Here is a 19,997-nt window from a genome sequence, read left to right on the forward strand (position 1 = left end):
CCGGCCAATTCCGCTGCCCGCCTGGGGAGGCCGGGCAGGGGGCTCCTGGGGAGCTGCGGTCACTGTGGGCAGAACCAGGGATGCTGGGATCAATAACTTAGCCCGCCACCCCTCCACCCTCCTCCTCCAACCCCCACACACCCAAAGGTCCTTGGAGCCCCCAGCCCTACAGCCCATAGATGTCCTCTCTTCACATCCCTCTGCCAGGACACTTGGTACCAGGGCACACCCAGTCCCCCGACTTCGGTCCTTCCCCTTACCTCCATTGCCCGGCCCTCAGTCCCTGTCCGGGGACTCCAGGACGGGAGAAGAGAAGAGGACACCGGGAAGGGAAAGGAAGGAGAGTGGAAGGGGGAAAGAGAGACTGAGCTTGCTGAGGGACCGGCAGGCCGAGCGAGAAAACGCCGGGGGCCTGGAGGGGGCGTGAGGAACCGGCTTCCAAGCAGGAGGCTGAGGGGGCGCTGAGGCGCGCGAAGGGGAAGCCGGAGGAGAGGCCGAACCGCGCAGGGCGGGGACGGGGATGGCGGGTCCCGGCTCCTCCGCTGCGGCTGCGACAGCATCTTCGCGCTTCTCTCCCCCCTCCCGCCTCTCCCCGCTCCGCCGCGACCCGCGAGGGGCCGGGCGGGGAGCGTCCCGGGTCTCCCAGCGCCCCGCCGGGCTTTCGAGGAACCCAGGGGCGGGCCCCGGTCGCCGCGCAGAGGCGAGGCCGGGCTGGGGGGAGGGAGGGTGCCCGGTTCCGGGAAGAAACGGGACGGGAGCGACCAGGGCCGGCCCCGGGGCAGCATCCTCCCGGACAGCCGTCAGCACCCCCCGGGGACAGCGGGCGGCGGCGCCCACGCGCACACACGCGGGCACAAAGACCCGCGCGCCCACGCTCCGCCCTGCGGCTCCCGCCAGCCCCGCTGCCCAGGCTGCACGCACACACTCCACCTGCACACTCCCCAGACTCGCGGGCACACCCGGACCTCCCGGGGCGTGCGCGCCGGGCCGAGGCACCCCAGAGGTCCACGCGCACGTGTGCACACACTCCCGTCCACACACCCAGGCCGCCGGGCCACCGCGCAGCGCCCGCCACCCAGACACACTGCACACCCGCCGTTCGCTCCCACCGCCTCCCGAGAGTCTTCAACGCAGACGCCTGGGAGCGTGCGGGCGGCTGGACGCGCGGCCGCAAGGCTCCCGGAGGCGCCCACGCGCGGGGAGGTGCGCGCCCCGCCCGGCCGCTCGCCCCCTGCGCACCCCTCCCTGCCAGGGAGTCCCGCCCGCGCCCCGCACTCCCTCCCGCGTCAGCCCCGCACTCACTGTCGGCCCCGCTGCGGCTGCGGCTGCGGCTGCGGCCCGGGCTCCCGCGCGGCCTCGCGGGTGCCGGCTGGGCCGCGGAGGCGGCGGCGGCGGCGGCGGCAGGGGCGGAGCGGGCGGCCTCCGGGGCTGGGACCCCCCTCCCGCCGCCAGAAGCCCCCCTCCTTCCAAGCTTAACCCCTCCAGCGCCGCGCCTCCCTCCGTGCCGCGCCCTCGCCGCCGGCGCCGTGCCCCGCAGCCCCTTACCTGCGGCCGCCCAGCCCCCCAATTCCGGCCGGTCTCTGCAGGTGAGGGGCAGAGGAGCCCGAGACGGGTCGCCGTTGGGTCCGGCCCGGAGTCTCAGACTGGAGTCCTGGTACTGCCCCGCCGGCCATCCAGTGTGGCCAGCGGCACGGCCCTGGCCTTGACATCTGCCGGCTCACCTCTCCGGACAGGCGCCACGTTAATCTCCCAGCATCTCCCAGGCCCACTACGGATCGGAAGGGCCCTCAGCTCCCCGCCCCTGGGGACAGCCTGGCCCATGGGCTCAGCACTCCCGAGGGAGGCGGCCCCGCGGGACAAAGGGGTGGGCGATCCACTGAAACAAGCTGAAATTGCTGAGGTAGGGTTGGGACCCAGTTCTGGAAAGTCATGCCGTGGCACCTCCTGCCCCTACTCCCGCCCCATCCCTTGGTCCTTACCCCCGTGGCCATCCCAGCATGGAACGCGAGCCAGCACTCCCCCACAGTCTGAGCAGCCGGGGCTCTGGCAGGTCTTGGAGCTGCTCCCCTCTGTGTTCCCACCCACTTCTTTAAACCCTGATCTCTGCAAAAATCCTCTGGCCTGGGGTCTTCAGCCCTCACAGTGGGTGGCTTTAAGCCTGGGTTCTAAGGCTGACCACCCCCTACCAGTAGAGGGCGCAGATGTGTTCTCAAGCTCTCCAGAGCCTCTCCCAGTCCCTACTTACAGAAAAGGGATGATTAATTATCACCTCGGAGTGCTGTTCTGAGCATTAAGGAGGTCAGTATTTGTAAATGCTCAAAACGGAGGCTGGCACACACAATAAAGTGCCCTACAAACGTTAGCAATTTTCCTTTCAACAAATAGTGACTGTTCAGCTTCAAGCTGATTCTCAGTCTCAGATGCCCTCCCTTGGGAGGCCCCGAAGGCCTGGTGCCCAGGAGCATCCCAAGTGAAGAGTTTCAAGGCAGGATCAGTGGTAGGCTCCAGGAACTCCGAGGAGCTGTGACGTCCGGGTACATGGACAGGAGAGAGACCCTCTGATAAATGACTCCCAGCCACAGGTCAGATGACAGCCCTACCAAGGCTGTGGCAGCAGCAGGCAGCGACTGTAGCTTTAGGGGCAGCCAGAGAAGGGGCCCTCAGGGCCACCAGGCAGACTATGTGGGGGCAGCCCAACTATCTGGCCAAATGCACACCTGGTGGGGAGGTGGGGGCTACTCAGTCACAGGCCAACTCCTCCACGGCCCTGGACGCCAGGTTGGGAAGGATGACAGGGGAACAGGGTTTCCAGAAATCCCAACCCGGCAAGGGGAACAGGCATAAGAAACCCATAATCATGGTGCCACAGGACCCCGGAGGGGGGACATAGCTCCCTGATCTGGAGATAAACAGCTTCATAAAGGAAGCAGGTTTTGAGGAGAGAGTAGACATTTTTCAAGTGAGGAGGTGACTGGGGTGGAAACTGACTTTTCTGGCCTCCTTGCCCCTCAGGCTGCAGGCTCCCTCCCTCTCCTGGCCCATCAGCCTGAGTCAGGTAAGTGACCCCTGCCCAGCCCAGCCACGCCTTTGGAGGACCGGGGTCTCGTCAGCCCCCAGCTGTATAGGCCGTGGTGCAAGGAACACAAAGCCGACAACTGACAGACAGTGAACTGATGAGGGGCACAGAGACTGTTTATTGAGGGGCAGGTGCAGGAGAGGTAGCTGGCTCCGGTGCAGAAGTGGAGGCGGCAGGTCATGCCAAGGTGCTGCGGGCATCTGGCAGCCAGGGCCATGCCCCCCATCCTAGGGGACAGCATAAGCTCACTATGACAGGAGTAGCAAGGAGCCGGCCAGGGGAAGAGGTGGCCACAGCCTCCCATGATCCTGGGCAAGAAGCGGCAAATGTACTTGGCACAGGGGCCTGGGATTGGAGGACTGGGGTCTGGGTGTTCAAGGGGGAGAATAAGAGGGGATCACGTCTGTGGAGTGGAGTAGAGACTGTGGTGGTGGCCACCTGGTCCCAGCACCTGGGAGAAGAGCAGAGGAGTGGTCCGTGTCTGGCTGCCCCCGCACCAGCCTGGCTCCCGCCCGATGGCGCCGTACCAGCTGCCAGAGCCTAGGCTGCCCGACATGCTGCAGGCAGAGAAACAAGGATCGGTCCCAAGGCAGGGACCAGGGCCAGATCCACAAGAGTCAGGGTGGGGAGAGAGGCTTAGCACAAGGCCCAGGGCCCCAGCTTTCCAGGCCCCAGGGCCTGAACCCTCGAGACTGTGGCAAACTGCATCTTGGGGTGGAAACCAGAGGGGACCTCACCCTGTACAGACAGGAAACAGGGGCAGGGCAGGGGTGGGGCCGAGGGGGAAAGTGCCAGGACCAGGGTCTAGATCCCCATGGCTCAATGGAGCGAGCTGGGAGCCCGCAGGACCTGAGGCAGGGCCAGGGCTCCTACCTGGTGCTCTCGCTACGGCCGTGCTCCCAGGAGCAGCCCTCGTCCTCACAGTGCCCGGCCCGGTCAAAGAAGTAGGAACGGGAGCCAAAGACCTGCCCATTGAGGATGCGGCTGGTGCTCTGGGGGAGGAAACCACCATCGTGCTTTCTCCCGCCCCACCATTGGCTTCCCACAGCCCCGCCAGACCCCGGCCCGGGGATTCCCGGCGTCCACCCGTCTCCGCTGGCCCTCACCAGGTCCTGTGGGGGCCGGTGCACCCGGAAAAAGCCCACCAGCAGGGTGGTGGGCAGCAGCTCCCACACAAAGAGGATGAGGCCAAACACCAGGTAGCCTTTGTTCCCCAGGTCATTCACCAGGTCCGCCTGTGGGAAGGCAGGGTTTGTATAATCCACAACTGTGCCGGGGGGGAAAGGGGGGACCCAGACAGAGTCAAGGCCAACTGGGGGCCAAGAGCCATGGCTACTAAGGAGGCAGCCGAGGTGCTGAATGCCCACCTGGTCAGAGACGTTGTACCAGTCATAATCGAAGGCATCCAGCCGGCTCCGGGGGGCCAAGGCCAGGGCCGCCAGGTTGTAGCAGGCCCGGCTGGCGTAGAGCAGGACCATGGCGCCACCCATCGCAGCTGCCTGGCACACACTGGTCCCCTGGCACAGATGACAATAGAGGACCCTCAGGGAGGAGAAGCTCCAGCTCCCTCTCTACCCGGAAGATCACTGCCCAGAGACCCCAAGGGACACCTGGGGATCAGGGCTTGTGGCCCTACCTTGGCCTCCAGGTAGATGCTGGTGGAGGGCGCCCGCCGGGCGACCAGGCAGAGGCAGGCAGCAAGAGAGAGTGCGCAGATAACAAAGAGGGAGTCGCTCACCAGGACTCGCACCAGCAGGAGGGCCCAGGGCTGTGCCCGGCGCCGGCGGGACAGCACAGCGCACAGCACGTTCACCAGCAGAAAGAGCAGCGAGGCCCCCACGAAGGCCCCTCGGACAGCCAGCCTGCAGCCCACAGCACAGTCAGCCCCAGACAACCATCGCTGGCACTCCCTGACCCCCCAAATGCCCCCAGGAGACCCCAATGTCAATCAGAACCAATCCAGACCAATCCAGTCTGAACCCCGGCTCTCCAGTTTTACAGATGGGGAAACCGAGGCCCACAGAGGTCAGATGGTGACTGACAGCTATAATACAGTGGAAAGAACACAAGACTGAGAGAGACCTGGGGTGTGCCTGGGTGGCTCAGTTGGTTGTCTGCCTTTGGATGGAGTCATGATCCCAGGCTCCCTGCTCAGCAGGGAGTCTGCTTCTCTCTCTTTCTCTGCCCCTCATCCCCACTTGTGCCCTCTCTCTCTCTCAAATAAATAAAATCTGAAAGAAAGAAAGAAAGAAAGAAAGAAAGAAAGAAAGAAAGAAAGAAAGAAAGAAAGAAAGAAAGAAAGAAAGATAGAAGGGAGGGAGCGAGGGAGGGAGAGGGGGAGAGGGGGAGGGGGAGGGAGAGAGAGAGAGAGAGAGAGAGAGAGAGAGAAAGAAAAAGAAAGAAAAGAAAAGAAAAGAAAAGAAAAGAAAAGAAAAGAAAAGAAAAGAAAAAAGAAAAGAAAGAAAGAAAGAAAGGCAAACAAACCTGGGTGTAAGCCCTGGCTCTGTCTTCTGCCAGATCTATGACCTTGAACATGTGGCTTTACCTTGCTGGGCCTCAGTTTCTTCATCTCTCAGATGGGGATAGTAACAGCCTCACAGATAAGTTGTAAAAATGTTTCTGAAAGCTCTTAATAAACTGTGAGACGTTATATAAATGACCAGCTTATCACCACCCAAGGTCAGCCAGAAGAGCAGTCTGGGGCTTCCGAGGGCTGGGCTCTCCAGCTCCTCTTCCATCGTGGACGACGCTGGGACCCTCTCCCTTCACACTAGCATGTCTGTTTCTAGCAACGCTGCCCTTCACCGGTGCAGTGCCTTTGCTGAGCCGTCTGCACCACGTGCCTAACTTTTCATGGACCTTTTGCAAACATTTGCTAAGTTGTCCCCGCCTAGGCACTGCACAGGGTTGGCAAGAAATGGATGCCAGGCGGCTCCCTGCCCCTGGCCTGGGGGGTATGCCCATATGTCCCGTGTACTTACAAGCCTCGGCTCATCTCCGGCCGGCGCTTCGCCTTGGCCTTGAACACAACCTGGGAGCAGAGATGCCCATCATTCCTTTGGGCCTCTGGGCTTGCCACCCCATAGCCCACCCCACCCATTACCATGGTTACCTGGGCAAAGTAGAGGTTCATAAGTGTCAGTGTGAAGAACTGCAGGCAGACAGGGCAGCAGTAGAGAAGCCAAAAGGGCAGGGGTCCCAGACGGTTGGCTCGGGGGGTATCTCGGAAGTAGAAGGAGAAGAGGGTGGTGCGCAAGGCAGCCCAGAGCAGACAGAGTGCCAGGAACACTGTCTGATAGCTGAGACGCTTGTGCCCATATAGGAGCACCAGCCAGAGTTGGGCATATACGGAGAAGAAGAGCAGGGCATACAGAGTGGTGTAGGCCGCAGTCAGCCCCAGGGTCACGGCAGGAGGCAGCGCAGGGACCAGCCCAGCAGCAGGCACCAGGCCAGACAGGTTACTCTCCATGTCAGGGAGGCCTGAATCCCAGAGAAAGAGATGGAGGGCTGGCAGGGGGCCAGGGAAATAAATATGGAGGAATGGGAGTTGCAGGGTGCAGCGACAGAGATGGGGAGCTCAGGAGGGAAGAAGCTGCAGCTGGCCAGGCCCTTCCCCCTCAACAGAGGGACCCTGCCCTTGCAGCGGGACACAGGCAGCCTGGGGCCTGGGCCCCTCACTCTGGGAAGTGGAAGGACAGACCCTGTGGAGGGCAGAGGCGGGAAGTGGGCAGGGTCTCCTCCCTGGGCCAGCCCCAGAGCCAGGGCGAGGGGGTGCAGAGAATGAAGGACAGGGGTCCCTGGCCTTGCTTGTTCGAGTCGTCCCGGCTGGAGGGGGAGAGCCGGCAGATACCCTTCCGCTAAAGGCAGCGGCCGCTGCCGGGCACGCTCAACGCCCAGCTCTCCCCCTCCCCAAACTGGGGGTCTCTCTCCCTTCCAATAATCCGGATTGGGGATGGCCTCTGCCTCCTGTCCTCGGAATTCCGGACGCTGTCCCCCCCCCCCACTTCATCCACTCTCCAGCCTCGGAGGGTGCGGGAGGAGGCCGACGCCGGGTCCTCAGGACGCCGCTGGGGGAGCCGGCTCTGGTCGCTGGGACCCGGGGCTCCGGCTCCCCGGCTCCCCGGCTCCCGCTGCTCCGCCCCCTCCTGCGCCTGCGCCTGCGCCTGCGTCTGCGCGGGCGCCGTTCGCTACGCTAAATGCGCAGGGTCTGGCCCCGTCAGCCCCGCAGCCCCGCGCCGCGCCGCCTACGGGTGCCACGGGTTACTAGAGGCAGCGGGAGGCCGAGACGCTGGGGCGGAACCGCAATCCGGCGGGCGCCCGGGTGGGCCGTGCCCGGAGCCACCCGCCCTCGTTTGTTTGGGAGGCAGCCAGTTCCCGTGCTTTTCTTCCCCATTCCCAAATCGAGATCGCGCCGCCCGCCCGGGGGGCGGCAACAACTTCCCCTCACCGGCTCTCCGAAGGAAACTTCCGCCCACAGCTAAGATGGCCCCCGGGCCCCGCCCCCTGGGCTTAACCCTCAGGGCCCAGCAGTCCCGGGGAGGCACGCCCGCCCCTCTCCCTGGCGGGCCGCGGTTCCCGCTCACCTGGCCGGCAGCCTGCTCGGCGCGAAGCCTCAGCGAGTCCTACGGCCACCCTCAACGGGGCCCCCTCTCCTGCGCCGGGGCAGTCATCCTGCCGGGGAGGAGGCTCCCTTGCTTATCTCGAGCGCTCCGGAGCTGGCGCGGAGAGTAGTGCCCCCGAGGCGGGCGGTGCGAGGTTTCCACTGTGGGGAAGAGGGAGCGGGACTTCCCGACCCGGCTACCCAGTCCACACGGAGCAGTGACAACAGCAGCAACACTTGCATCCAGATGAAGCAGTGACAACAGCAACAACACCTGCATCGACGGCTGAGCTTCAACTGAAGCTTTGCAAAGTGCTTTCATCCACAGTAATCACCACTCGGTTTACAAAGTTCACTGGCTTCTAAGGGAGGTGTCATTATCTTCATTTTACAGGAGTGGAGACTAAGGCCCAGAGGGACTGAAGGGCTTGTCAGCAGAAGCTGGTCTCCAGGTTCCAAGTGGGGACCCCAGAGAATCCCTCATCTGCTCCCACACATGGCCCAGGCACAAGGAAGTCGGGAGCTGAGCGGCGGGAGGCGAGGAAGGGACCCAGGGACGAGGGCGGCGGGCCGGGAGCGGGTCCGCCGGCGGGGGCGGAGCCTGGGCCGGGAGCGGCCACGCCCCCTGGACAGCCCTAGTGACATTTCAAGAGCTGATTGGGCCGGGTCGGTGACAGTTCCCGTTGCCCGGGCAACTAGGGCCGGGCTCCCTCGGTACTAGAGGGAGGCGGCAGGCCCGAGTCAGGGGCCTCGAGATCGGGCTTGGGGTAAGACTCGTGTCCCATCACCGAGGGCAGGGTGGGCCGGGGCCTAAGTAGGGGCCTGGGACTGCTTCACAGCACCAGGGCTCCAAAACAGATTTAGGTCCTGGGTGGACAGGCTGAAAGACCTGCCCAGCTAGAGTCAGTGGACAAATCCGGGCCTGGGAGGCAGGGTGAACTTGGGGTTCTAAGGTGGGAGAGGGAGCTAGAAGCATCTGCTGCCCCCCCTTCACTGGCCACCATTTGCCCCAGCTGTGCCCTAACTACCTACCATGTTGCCCCCACAGCCCAGAGCATGTTCCAGATCCCAGAGTTTGAGCCCAGTGAGCAGGAAGACTCCAGTCCTGCAGATAGGGGCCTGGGCCCCAGCCCCACAGGGGACCGGCCCCCAGGCCCTGGTAAGCACCGGCAGACGGCCCCAGGCCTCCTAGGGGAAGCTGGTCACCAGCAGGGGCAGCCGGCCAGCAGCAACCACCATGGAGGTAGGTACCCACCCCCCAACCACCTGCCTATCCACCTTGCCCCTAGCCCTGTAGCTCCCCGCATCCCAGCTGCATCCCCACTCACTGGCTGGCTTCAAGTAAGTGCCTAACCTCTCTGCACCTCAGTTTCCTCTTTTGTAAAACAGCAATTAATCACCACCATTGTAGGGCTGTTGGGATGATTAGCAGAAATATATAGAAAGCACTTAATTATAGTGCCAGCGCATAGTAAATGCTCAAAGAATGTAGCTGTTAGCGTAGGACCAGGACAGAAATTACCTAGAGACAGCCCGTGAGCCAGATGGGGGAAGTGACCTGCCTAAGGTCCCACTTAGTTGGCTTTGCCTTTGGTAGGAAGCGGGGCTGGAAGACTCCAAGGTGCCCCACCCCAGGCTTTGCACCTTCCCTGAAATTGGACTTTAGCCCCCAGGTGTGTGCTTTCCTGCCTTGTGTCACACACCCACACTAGGGTCATCCTTGCCAGTTGCCAGGGGCAAGTGACCCCAAGGAGTCTATCCACACTCAGCGAGGGGACCCAGTGCTAAGATGGAAGGATGGGCACTGGAGAACAGCGGCCATTTCTCCCCATTTCTCCCCAGCAGCCTACCTCCCAGTGCCCACCCCAGGTGTCAGCACCTGGAACAACCATAGCGATCTTCTGTAAACAGAACTCCTATCCCTAACGTCACGAAGCCGAAATGACCCCATCGTCACGTTCAGAAACAAGAAGGCTTACGAAGTCCTGCTTCCCAGCCCGCACACACACACTTTGTCAGACTGAACTCCACAGGCTTTAATTCCTCTACAGTCCAGATCTTTGCTCTTGCTGCTCACGGCTTTCCACCCCCCACCTCGCTGTTCCTCTTCATCCTCCGTATCAAGTGCTTAATTTGTGCCACGTGCAGCCCTAGCTGCCAGGGGTGCATCAGTGAACAAAAGAGATAAAAGTCCTTGCCCTTTGTGGTGCCTCCATTCTAGTTGAGTGGAAAGAGACAGGCTGTCAACAAACAAACAAATGGTATGATGCGTAATGGCAGCGCCAGAAACATTCTTTACTTTCTCTTTGGAATCCAGAGTTGGTGGGGGGCTGGGGGAGTGACTCTAACTGAGGTGATCAGGGTCAGCCTTGGTACGAAGCAACATTTGAGCCAAAGTTGGAAGTGGTCAGAGGTGAGCCTTGCCCCTATCTGCAGAAAAACTGATCCTGGCTGGAAAAACAGATCCTGGCCAAGGGAAGGGCAAATGCAAAGGCCCTGAGGGCAGGACACAGTCTGGGCCCCTGGGGGGAGGAGAGGTAGAGATGCAGTGAGGGATTAATGGGGGGGAGGGGCATCTGGGCAGGGCCTGGGAGGCCTGTGTCAGGAGGTTGGCTTTCACTTTGAGTGAAAACACACGGGAGGGCTTTGAGCAGAGGCAGGGCGGTCTGATTTGGGGTCAACAGTACCACCAGGGGCTCTGTGTTGAGACTAGCCTGCAGTGGGCAAAAGCAGCCCGGGGAGGGGCGGGGGGCATGCGGAGGAGGCTGCTGCGAGAGTCCCAGTGAGGGAGGATATGATGGCTTGGGCCCGGTGGTGGCAGAGGAGATGGTACATAGCTGGGCTCTGGGTTTATTTTGAAGGTAGAACTGGCAGCATTTGCCAACAAACTGGGTGTGGGGTGTGGGGGGAAGAGAGGAGTCAGGGGTGGCTGCAAGGAATCTGGCCTGGGCACTTTGGAGGACGGAGCTGCTCTTAACTCTGACGGAACTTCGGCCAAATCAGGAGCCTGGTTTGGGCCAGGTGAGGGTAGAGGGGCCTTTTGGGCAGCCGGGTGGACATTTCCAGTAGGGTTAGGTTTAGGCAGGATTTATACACGTGGGAGGTGGGAGTTGTCAATCACTGAGGTCGTGTTCTCTAAGGCCCGGGGAGCCAGTGTAGACAGGCAGGGGCCTGGGCTGAGCCTGGGGCTTTGGCCTTCAGAGGGCAGCAGCAGAGAAGGAGCCCGCAGTGGGGACCTGGAAGGAATTACCAGCAGTATGGGAGGGAAACCAGGAGCAGGCAGGGCCCGCGCAGCAAGGGGATGCTTCTGGCTAGAGGAGTGCTGGGAGTGGAGCCCTGGAGTCGCCAACGGGGGGCCATTGCAGTTTTGGTGCGGAGGTTGAGGCTGAGCTCAGTTCAGTGGGGACGGATAACAGGAAGAGAGGTGGAGACGGAAAGGAGAGCCCACTCTTGGCAGTTGTGCTCCAGGAAGGGGAGCAGAGAAGGCCCAAGGAGGATCGAGGAAGGGTTGTTTGGTTGTTGGTTTTGGTTTTGTTTTTTTTAAAGGGGAAAGAAAATAGCCTGTCTGTAAGCTGATGGGAGTAATCCAGGAGCCAGGGAACTACCAGATGAGGCAGGAGAGAAGGGAGGCTAGCTAGAGAGATGTCCTTGAGTAGGAGAGAGGGGTCTGGAGCCTGGGGAGGCCTGGCTCAGCTAAACGCGGGGCAGTGGACGTGGGTGCGTGGTTGTGGGTAGATACTTCATGGGAAGTAGTAGAAGTTTCTCTTGTGGGTGCTGCCAGTTTCTCCAGAAAAGGGTTGAGGAGAGAGGATTAGGTTTGAAGTGGTTGTCCATCCTCAAGCATAGAGCATGCAAGGTGGGCTGGGCAATGTCAAGGGTGCCACTGGGTTTTATGGCCACGAATGTTTTTTTTAATTATAAACTTTTTTCTAAAGATTTTATTTATTTATTTGAGAGTGAGTTAGAGAAAGAGCGCCCACGCGCATGAGTGGGCGGGAAGGGCAGAGGGAGAAGGAAAAGGAGACTCCCTGCTGAGCAGGGAGCCCAATGCGGGGCTCAATCCCAGGACCCTGGGATCATGACCAGAGCCGAAGGCAGATGCTTTTTTTTTTTTTTTAAGATTTTATTTATTTATGTGAGAGATAGCACGAGAGGGAAGAGGGTCAGAGGGAGAAGCAGACTCCCTGCTGAGCAGGGAGTCCGATGTGGGACTCGATCCCGGGACTCCAGGATCATGACCTGAGCCGAAGGCAGTCGCTTAACCAACTGAGCCCACCCAGGCTCCCCCGAAGGCAGATGCCTAACCAACTGAGCTGCCCAGGAGCCCGTGGCCACAAGCTGAAACGGAGGCGGCATGGCTGTGCTTTTTCCAGCCACACTGGCTGCTGGGGGCTCGCGGGGGCCAGCGGGGAGTTGGAGTTTAACCAGAGCTGTGCCTGTCTCAGCCCAGCTGGGGAGGGGTGCTTGAGGGTACCTGCGAGGGGAGGGAATGGTTGGTGTGGTGTGTAGGCTTGCTCTGGGAGTTCTGGCGTCAGTGGGCTTCCAAGGGAGGGAGCCAGCCAGGTAGGAGCTGCGAGGCTTGGGACAGAGTTACAGAAGGTTCTGACCGGGACTGAGAGCTAGACAGGGCTGGAGAAGGAAGGGCAGGGAAGGAGAGGCTGGAAAGCGGAAGGGCAACTTGGGTCCTGGGAATGAATAAAGACGGGGCTGGAGGAAGCTCCTGCACCAGGGGGTGTGCGGCCTCGGAGCAGAGGCGCCTTCCCCAGCTCCAGACCCTTCCAGGAGGAGGGCCGGAGGGGTGAAAATAACCATCACGTGTAAGGACTGACGGGAGTTGTTAAACTTTGACTTAAGTTTTTTTTAATTTAAATTTAATTAATTAACATATAATGTATTAGTAGTTTCCGAGGTGGAGGTCAGTGATTCATCAGTTACATGTAACAGCCAGTGCTCATCCCATCACGTGCCCTCCTTAATGCCCATCACCCAGTGACCCCATCCCTCCATTCCCCCCTTGACTTAGTTTTCTTTTTTTTTACGATTTTATTTATTTATTTGACAGACAGCAAGAGAGGGAACACAAGCAGGGGGAGCGGGGGAGGAAGAAGCAGGCTTCCCGCGGAGCCGGGAGCCCGAAGCGGGACTCGATCCCGGGACTCCAGGGTCACGACCTGAGCTGAAGGCAGACGCCCAACGACTGAGCCACCCAGGCGCCCCAGTTTTCTTTTCTTTCTTTTTTTTTTTAAGATTTTATTTATTTATTTGACGGAGCGAGAGAGAGTGGCAGGCAGAGGGAGAGGGAGAAGCAGGCTCCCTGCTGAGCAGAGAGCCCAACATGGGGCTGGATCCCAGGACCCTGGGATCATGACCTGAGCTGAAGGCAGACGCTTAACCGACTGAGCCACCCAGATGCCCCTTGACTTAGTTTTCAATACCTAAAAAGCAAATGATTTTCTCATAAAAGATCGGCAAGTGCTGGTGGCCCGCCAGAACCACAGAGCCCTGCCCCCTCCAGGTGGGCAGAGCCCCGTCACTCTTCATATTCCCTGCCCCTGGGCCCTGTGAGACTGGACTGTCCGTGTCCCCAGGGCAGAGACTTGGCCACCTTTTGTGCTGTGACGGCCCCAGCGCGTAGCCCAGTGCCCGGGACAGGTAGGTGCGCGGTGAGCCGTGGGGATGTGTGTGGATGGTGGAGAGGGAAGGGGGAACGCCCAATGGGCCGGACCGCAGGGTTCAAGCCCAGCTCCACCCTCTATTAGCAGGTTGAACTTGAGCAGGCTAGTTAACTCTGTCGGTCTCTGTTTGCTTATCTGTAAAATGAGAATAGAACTTGTCCTCCCCTCTTGTAGGGGGGATTTGATCAGTTAATATAGGAAAAGTGCTTAGAAACAGTGCCTGGCCCAGAGGAACATTTGCTGTTCTTACTCTTACTGCCGTTGTTGCTGTTATTGTTACTGTGAGTTGGTCCAGGCTCTGAGCAGAGCTGAGGACTGCTGTTCATTCGGTGGAGGTAGACATGAATAACCCCCATGCCCTCCTCAAAATGGACAAGTAAAGTTTAAGTTAGAACCAGAATGTAAAGGCCTTGAAAGCCACGCTAAGGAGTTTGGACTTTACCTCCTTGGCAATGGGGGGGCCACTGAAGGTTTTAGGCAGAGGACAGACACAGTTGGGTTTAAAGCAGGGGTTGACAAACCACTAAGTCCCTATTTTTTTTTTTTTGTCAGCCCATGAGCTAAGAATAGTTTTGACATTTTTTAAATTGTAGTGGAATATACAGCAACACAATTATATATTGTTTATGGCTTCTTTCAAGCAGTGACCACAAAACTGAGTAGCTGTTAACAGACTGCGTGGCCTGCAGTGCCCAAACATTTACTCTCTGGCCCTTTACCAAAAACATTTGCCGGCCTCTGCTTTAGAATGTTTTCTGATTTAGCAGCTCTGAGCAAGATGGCATGTTCTTTGCAGGGCAGTAAGGGATTTCTGTACCCCAAATGGCTTGGCTTTAGGGTAGACAGGGAGTCTGGGCTTCCTGCAGGTGCCAGAAGCTGATGGGCCTCACGCGCCTGCTCAGTTTGGGGTGCCACATTGTCGGGGGGGGGCAAGCAGTATGTGAGCACCTGCATGCAGGAGGTCAGGATTCAAACCCAGGGCGCCTGGGTGGCTCAGTTGGTTAGGCGACTGCCTTCGGCTCAGGTCATGATCCTGGAGTCCTGGGATCGAGTCCCGCATCGGGCTCCCTGCTCAGCGGGGAGTCTGCTTCTCCCTCTGACCCTCTTCCCTCTCGTGCTCTCTATCTCTCATTCTCTCTCTCTCAAATAAATAAAATCTTAAAAAAAAAAAAAAAAAGGATTCAAACCCAGAGCTGCCTGATGGCAAAGCTTCACTGCCTCAAGGTGCCTGGATTACCACCGTTTTAAGTGTGTAAGGATGCTCTCAGAAGCGTGAACTTGGATGTGTCCGGCCCTACGCGCTTACCCAGAAGACCCACGGTAAAGAACTTAAAGCTTTGCTGGGCCTTGGGGCACCTCCAGCCAGAGGCCCCTCCCGCTCCCCCACCCCAGCCCCAGGAGGGCTGAGAGGATGGTGGGAGTGGGCAAGCCTGAGCACACACCCAGGCTCACACCCAGGCAGGAGCCACGCCCTCTCCCATTAACTTGCCCAGAGTTGGGAGAGGCCACCTCTGTCCTGCCCAGGGCCCTGTAGGGGCGAGAGCTCGTTTGAAGGTGGGTTAGTTCAGAGTGAGCATGTCCACTTCCGCAGGGAGTTCACAGAAAATTCCTCAGTTTTTTTTCCAGTAAAGAGAAGGACACTTTTAAAAAGCTCAGTTTACACATATGCTCATCATTCTGATGGTGGCTGGCTTGGCATCGCTAAGTCCATGGCTTTGGTGAAAACAGCTTGCCCCAGAGGATAGGCTCCTGGTAGGGCTGGCAGTCACAGAAGGCCCAGAGGTGCCTTCCCCAAGCGGCACCCCCAAGGTGGCCCGTGGGGCTGATGTTGGGAACCTGGGGCGCGAGCATTAAGCACACAGGCCCTGGAGCCAGGCTGGTTGGGGGTTGGATCCCACCTGCTAGCTGTGTGACACTGGGGAAGTGCCTCACCCTCTCTGTGCCTTAGTTTTTTCTCCTCTGTAAAATAGGGACAGTGAGGAACCTTCCTCATAGGGTACGATGGGGACCTAATGAATCAATTCAGGTGAAGCACTTCCAACCTGACATGGCGAGTGCTCTTCTGCTTGTTCTGATTTTTGGGCGAGGGGGCAGCGTGAGCAAGTCACTCACTTTCCAGCTCTTGGGCCTAGCGTCTGTCAGGTGTGGTGGTTTGTGTGCATTCTTAAAAGCTAGTAACGGAGAATAGCTGACGTTCCGTGAGCCCTTAAGTGGCTAGGAGGGTGTGCCCACTGCAGGACGTCTGGCAAGTTCCTAACCTCTAGGTGCCTGCACTTCTTCATCTGTAATATAGGGGAACTTAGCGGCCACCTCCCTGGGAAGCTGGGAGGCTTCAGGATGTAAAGGGGACGGAACCTAGTGCTTTTCTTGTCTCATCTGTTCCTGGGGTGGTCCTGGGAGATGGGGGCTGCCCCCATTTCTTTTATTTTTTAAGATTTTATTTATTTGAGAGAGAAAGAGCATGAGCAGGGGGAGAGGGAGAAGCAGGCTCGCCTTAGAGCAGGGAGCCCAACGAGGGGCTCGATCCCAGGACCCCGGGATCATGACCCGAGCTGAAGGCAGACACCCAAACAACCAAGCCACCTAGGTACCCCTGCCCCCATTTCATAGAGGAAGATACTGAGGCCCCACCAAGTTAGAAAAGGGCCCAAGGTGGTGCATCTGGATGGCTCAGTTGGTTGGGTGTCCGCCTTTGGCTCAGGTTGTGATCCCAGGGTCTTGGGATTGAGCCCTGCATCTCCTTGGGCTCTGTGCTCAGCGGGGAGTCAGCTTCTCCCTCTCCCTCTGCTCCACCCCTCTGTCCGTGAGCATGCACTCTCTTCCTCTCTCTCTCTCTCTCAAATAAATAAATAGAATCTTAAAAAAGGTGGGGGGGCACAAGATCACAATGCAGGAATCTGGTTGAGGTGGGCCTCCTGCCTCTGCCCAAGCCCGCACGCTCCACAGAACTGGAAAGTGCTCTGTAGGTGGGCCTGTCCTTATCAACGGTCTTTCTATTCCTGTCTCTTCCATCCTTATTTCTGATTTAGCTGCCTGTTCCCACTTCCACCTCACTCCTCAGAGGCTTGATGGTGTTCCTGCTTAACCTCAGGCCTGGACTTTGGTGAAGCTCAGAACAGCCAGGAGCTCTGACCACCCTCTTAGCCTAAGCCTTTCTGGATCCAGCACCCTCTTCCCTCCTTAGCTTTCTTAGACACGTCTCTGGAGCTGGGCCCCTTGGAGGCCCTGCAGCCCCTGAAAGTTACCCGCAGGGCTTTGCGTAAGGGCCTGTGGGAGAGGATGAGACACTGTTACACCCTGGCTTCAGAGCCTAAATCTTACTTCCTCCAAAATGCCTTCCCTAACAGATGGGCCTTGCTGGGGCCCCTGAGCACCTTCCCCTGCTCTTGTTTTCATGCTGGCTTTCACGCTACTAGGTAGCTCTGGGTTTTTGCTCCTGGGACTGGTTCTAGGTCTCTGTTGGTCTCAATTTTGGGGTTGGGGTTGGCAGGAGTGGAGGGATGGCACAAGGTACACAGGTCAGACAGACTCAGAACACAGGAGAGGCGACCGTGAATGAGAACCCGTCGTTTACTTCCAACTTTCAGAGCACTTTCACACTGTTTTATGTGACCTTCCCACGGCCACTGGTTAGTAGGGGATAGGTCTGTCCCCACACAGAGGTGAGCACACTGGCTCAGAGTTGAAGGGTGGTTTGGTAAGGGAAGAGGTGTAGCTCAGTGGTTGATCACTGGACTCTGGAGTCCAAGAAACCTCGAGAGACTTCCAACCTGAGAGCTTCATACTGTGTGACCATCGACAAGTCTCCGCTCTCTAAGACTCTGTCTTCTTGTCTGTAAAATGGAGGCAGTGTTAGGACTCACTTCTTAGGAGGTAAGGAGCATAATGAGGGAATTCCCAGGGCTGGCACATAGTGCTCCATAATCAAAAGTCAACAGGACCTTCCGACTCTTTCTCCAAAGCAGGTGCTTGGGAGGTCCAGACATGCTGCTGACAGGTCCTTGCTCTCCAGGGGCCCAAGGTCTCCCTAGGCCACAACAGTGAAACAAATGGGCCCCAGCAGATCACTTGCAGAGGTGGAGTTCAGCCCTGCCTAGGGCAGGAAACCTCATCCAGGTGATTGATTTCCTCCAAGAGTGCCCTGAGGCCCCATGGTCTTGCGCGGAGAACTATACTACTTACGTCCTTGTTTTATGGCAGGCACAGAGGCAGAGGTCATTCAATACACTAAGGGCCTGGCCCATTAATGGGGCTCAATTAAGATTTGTGGGATTAATGAGAAGTTAATCCAAATCTTCACAAAGCCCCATGAGCTTTACATATGAAGGAACTGAACTGGGCTTCCGAGGTACTGTGCACACAGAGACATCAGCGGGCGAGGAGCTGGTGCCAAGGGCTTTGGCAAGGCTGGGGGCGCAGAGGCGTGGAGACTCAGGTCGCCCCCGTCCCCTGTGCAGGCGCTGGGGCTGTGGAGACCCGGAGTCGCCACAGCTCGTACCCCGCGGGGCCCGAGGAGGATGAAGCGATGGAGGAGGAAGAGCTCAGCCCTTTCCGGGGGCGCTCGAGCTCAGCGCCCCCCAACCTCTGTGCTGCACTGCGCTATGGCCGCGAGCTCCGGAGGATGAGCGACGAGTTCCAGGGCTCCTTCAAGGTGAGCGCCGGCCCCAAAGCGTGTCGGGATCTGTAGTTCCGGGACCCCTCCTCTCCCTCTGGCCTGACCCTTCCTGCGCCCCAGGGCCTGCCGGTATCTGTAGTCCAGACCGTGCGTCAGAAGGCTAAAGCGCTTGAGTTCCCCAAATTCTCGGGGCGCGAGGCATGCTGGTATTTGTGCTCCCGGTCGGCCCCTTTCCGATATCCGGGTTCTTTGGCCTCAACTTCAGAATTACTTAGTTCTTGAATTGCTGTCCCGGCTTCGCGGCTAGGTCTCGGTCTCTGGGGCTTACAGGGTCTTAGGGGCTTACAGGGTCTTAGGCGTTCTCTCCCCGCGTCCCTGGCACGGTGCGTCTGGGATCTAACCAGTACCACTCCTGAGGGCCCAAGCGGTCCTTCCACCTTCTTCCCCTCGGTAGAGGGCATGCCGGGAGCTACGGTCTTTAGGTCCGCCGGCATCTCACTTAGCGGTGGAATTCCGGAGGTGGAGGGCTCCGACTCGGGCTGCCAGGACAAGCTAACTCATTTAACCCTTTCCTCCTCCCACCCCGAAGGGACTTCCTCGCCCGAGGAGCGCGGGCACAGCGACGCAGATGCGACAAAGCCCCAGCTGGACGCGCGTCATCCTGTCCTGGTGGGATCGGAACTTGGGGAGAGGAGGCTCCGCCCCCTCCCAATGACCAGTCCCGCAGCCCGAAACTCTTCCCCCCTTCTCGGCGCCGCCGGCGGCCATCTTGGCTGTGGGCGGAAGTCTTTTCCGCAGGCTTTATGCAAGAAAGAGGATCAGTTCTTTCCTTTTCGAAGGAGGCGATCTGACCCGAAGACCGAATTCGCTTCCGGTGTGTACGAGGAGTACGGAGGGGTTTGGCCCCGTCGGAAGTTTTGAAGTTTATCCGCCCTTAGCCGCCGGAAGTGGCCCCGTGACCCCGCCCCCGGCGCTGGGCTACCCCTAGCGTCTGCGCCAAGTTGCAAGCTGGGAAAGTTTCAACTTCACCAGAGCCCTTTCCTCCGCGGTATCGCTGCGGACCATCGCTGGCAACGAAATATGCTAATAAAGCCCGCGTTTGTGCCGCCGAGTCTCCTCGCTCCGTCGCTTGGGGTTTCGCAGGCTGGGGAAGCGCTAGCTAGCACTGACAGTTTCAAAAGATGCCCTCGCTTTACACGGCTCTTTTTGAGTGACTTAACCTGGAACCGAGACCAGGAAGGGGTCCAGGCGGCGACCAGAGCCAGGGCTGCTTGGTCTCCGGAAAGCGGAGCGCAGCCGGGCCTCGGGCACCTCCAGGTCCTTATCTCTAATATGCTAATTGGGAACTGCAGGCCGGCCGGCCGCTGGAATTCCGCACTCTGCAAACCGTGCCGCCGTTCCCCAGGGTCATTTGTTCCTATTTGGGTCAGTCCTTTCAAGCAGCTACTGTGTGGCCGGCCTGGAGCCAGCTCTGTCTAGGGAACGGGTAGGACGTGCGGAGCAGGGGACGGGGCGACGGAAGGCTGGGCCCAGGGCTGTGACTGGACTGGTCACTAGGGAACTGAGAATCTTCACCAGGACCTGGGAGCAGAGCTCGGAGCTCAATTCCAGAAAGATTTATTGGCGCCCCCTATAGACCGGCCAGCGCTTGGTACCGGGTACACAGAGATGAATTACGCCACAGCTCTGCCGTCAGAAGCTTCCTGGCGGCCGGGGGAGAACCAGCCTCTTAGAGTGGAGTTACCGCGAGCTGAGTGCTGTAACAGGGACTCAGAACCGGGGTGAGGGCGGCGCCCTCCGGCAAGGGGAAGTCCGGGAGGGCTTCAGGGAGGAGGTGAGTTAGCGCTGGGCCTTGAAGAGAGAGATGGAGGAGGGAGCGGTCATTCCCCGTAGAGAAAAAAGTGGACCCATGGAAGGATGGGGGGGGGGGCAGAAGAGGCCAGGATTCTGAGGGGGTTGGAATGTCATACCGGGGCGTTTGGAGTTTAGCCGGGCCTTTAGGACCCAGGGACTGACATGGAGTGTTTCTGT

The 19,997-nt window shown here is 59.2% G+C and overlaps 2 protein-coding genes across 4 annotated transcripts; one reads left to right on the forward strand and one right to left on the reverse strand.

Moving 5' to 3' along the window:
- Nucleotides 1-3,171: 3,171 nt before the first annotated feature.
- GPR137 (G protein-coupled receptor 137) lies at nt 3,172-8,287 on the reverse strand. 3 transcript variants are annotated; one of them, XM_028118116.2, is made up of 8 exons: nt 7,660-8,287; nt 6,189-6,556; nt 6,058-6,107; nt 4,713-4,938; nt 4,444-4,593; nt 4,183-4,311; nt 3,950-4,068; nt 3,172-3,527 (listed from the first exon to the last, which is right to left on the reverse strand). In XM_028118116.2, the coding sequence occupies exons 2-8, from the start codon at nt 6,543-6,545 to the stop codon at nt 3,254-3,256; spliced, it is 1,305 nt and encodes a 434-aa protein (XP_027973917.1). In that variant the 5' UTR covers nt 6,546-6,556; nt 7,660-8,287; the 3' UTR covers nt 3,172-3,253. The 3 variants fall into 3 exon arrangements, with proteins under 3 accessions (XP_027973917.1, XP_027973919.1, XP_027973920.1); XM_028118118.2 differs by lacking the exon at nt 7,660-8,287 and having other exon boundaries at nt 3,950-4,041; nt 6,189-7,653; XM_028118119.2 differs by lacking the exon at nt 7,660-8,287 and having other exon boundaries at nt 3,390-3,633; nt 6,189-7,650.
- On the forward strand, nt 7,602-19,081 carry BAD (BCL2 associated agonist of cell death). The gene is made up of 4 exons (XM_028118121.2): nt 7,602-8,443; nt 8,725-8,919; nt 17,809-18,002; nt 18,556-19,081. The coding sequence occupies exons 2-4, from the start codon at nt 8,733-8,735 to the stop codon at nt 18,679-18,681; spliced, it is 507 nt and encodes a 168-aa protein (XP_027973922.1). The 5' UTR covers nt 7,602-8,443; nt 8,725-8,732; the 3' UTR covers nt 18,682-19,081.
- The last annotated feature ends 916 nt before the right edge of the window (nt 19,082-19,997 follow it).

This window comes from Eumetopias jubatus, unplaced genomic scaffold (genome assembly GCF_037043125.1).
Source record: "Eumetopias jubatus isolate StellerSeaLion01/CBP00866 unplaced genomic scaffold, mEumJub1_p1.0 scaffold_13, whole genome shotgun sequence".
Lineage (NCBI taxonomy): Eukaryota > Metazoa > Chordata > Mammalia > Carnivora > Otariidae > Eumetopias > Eumetopias jubatus.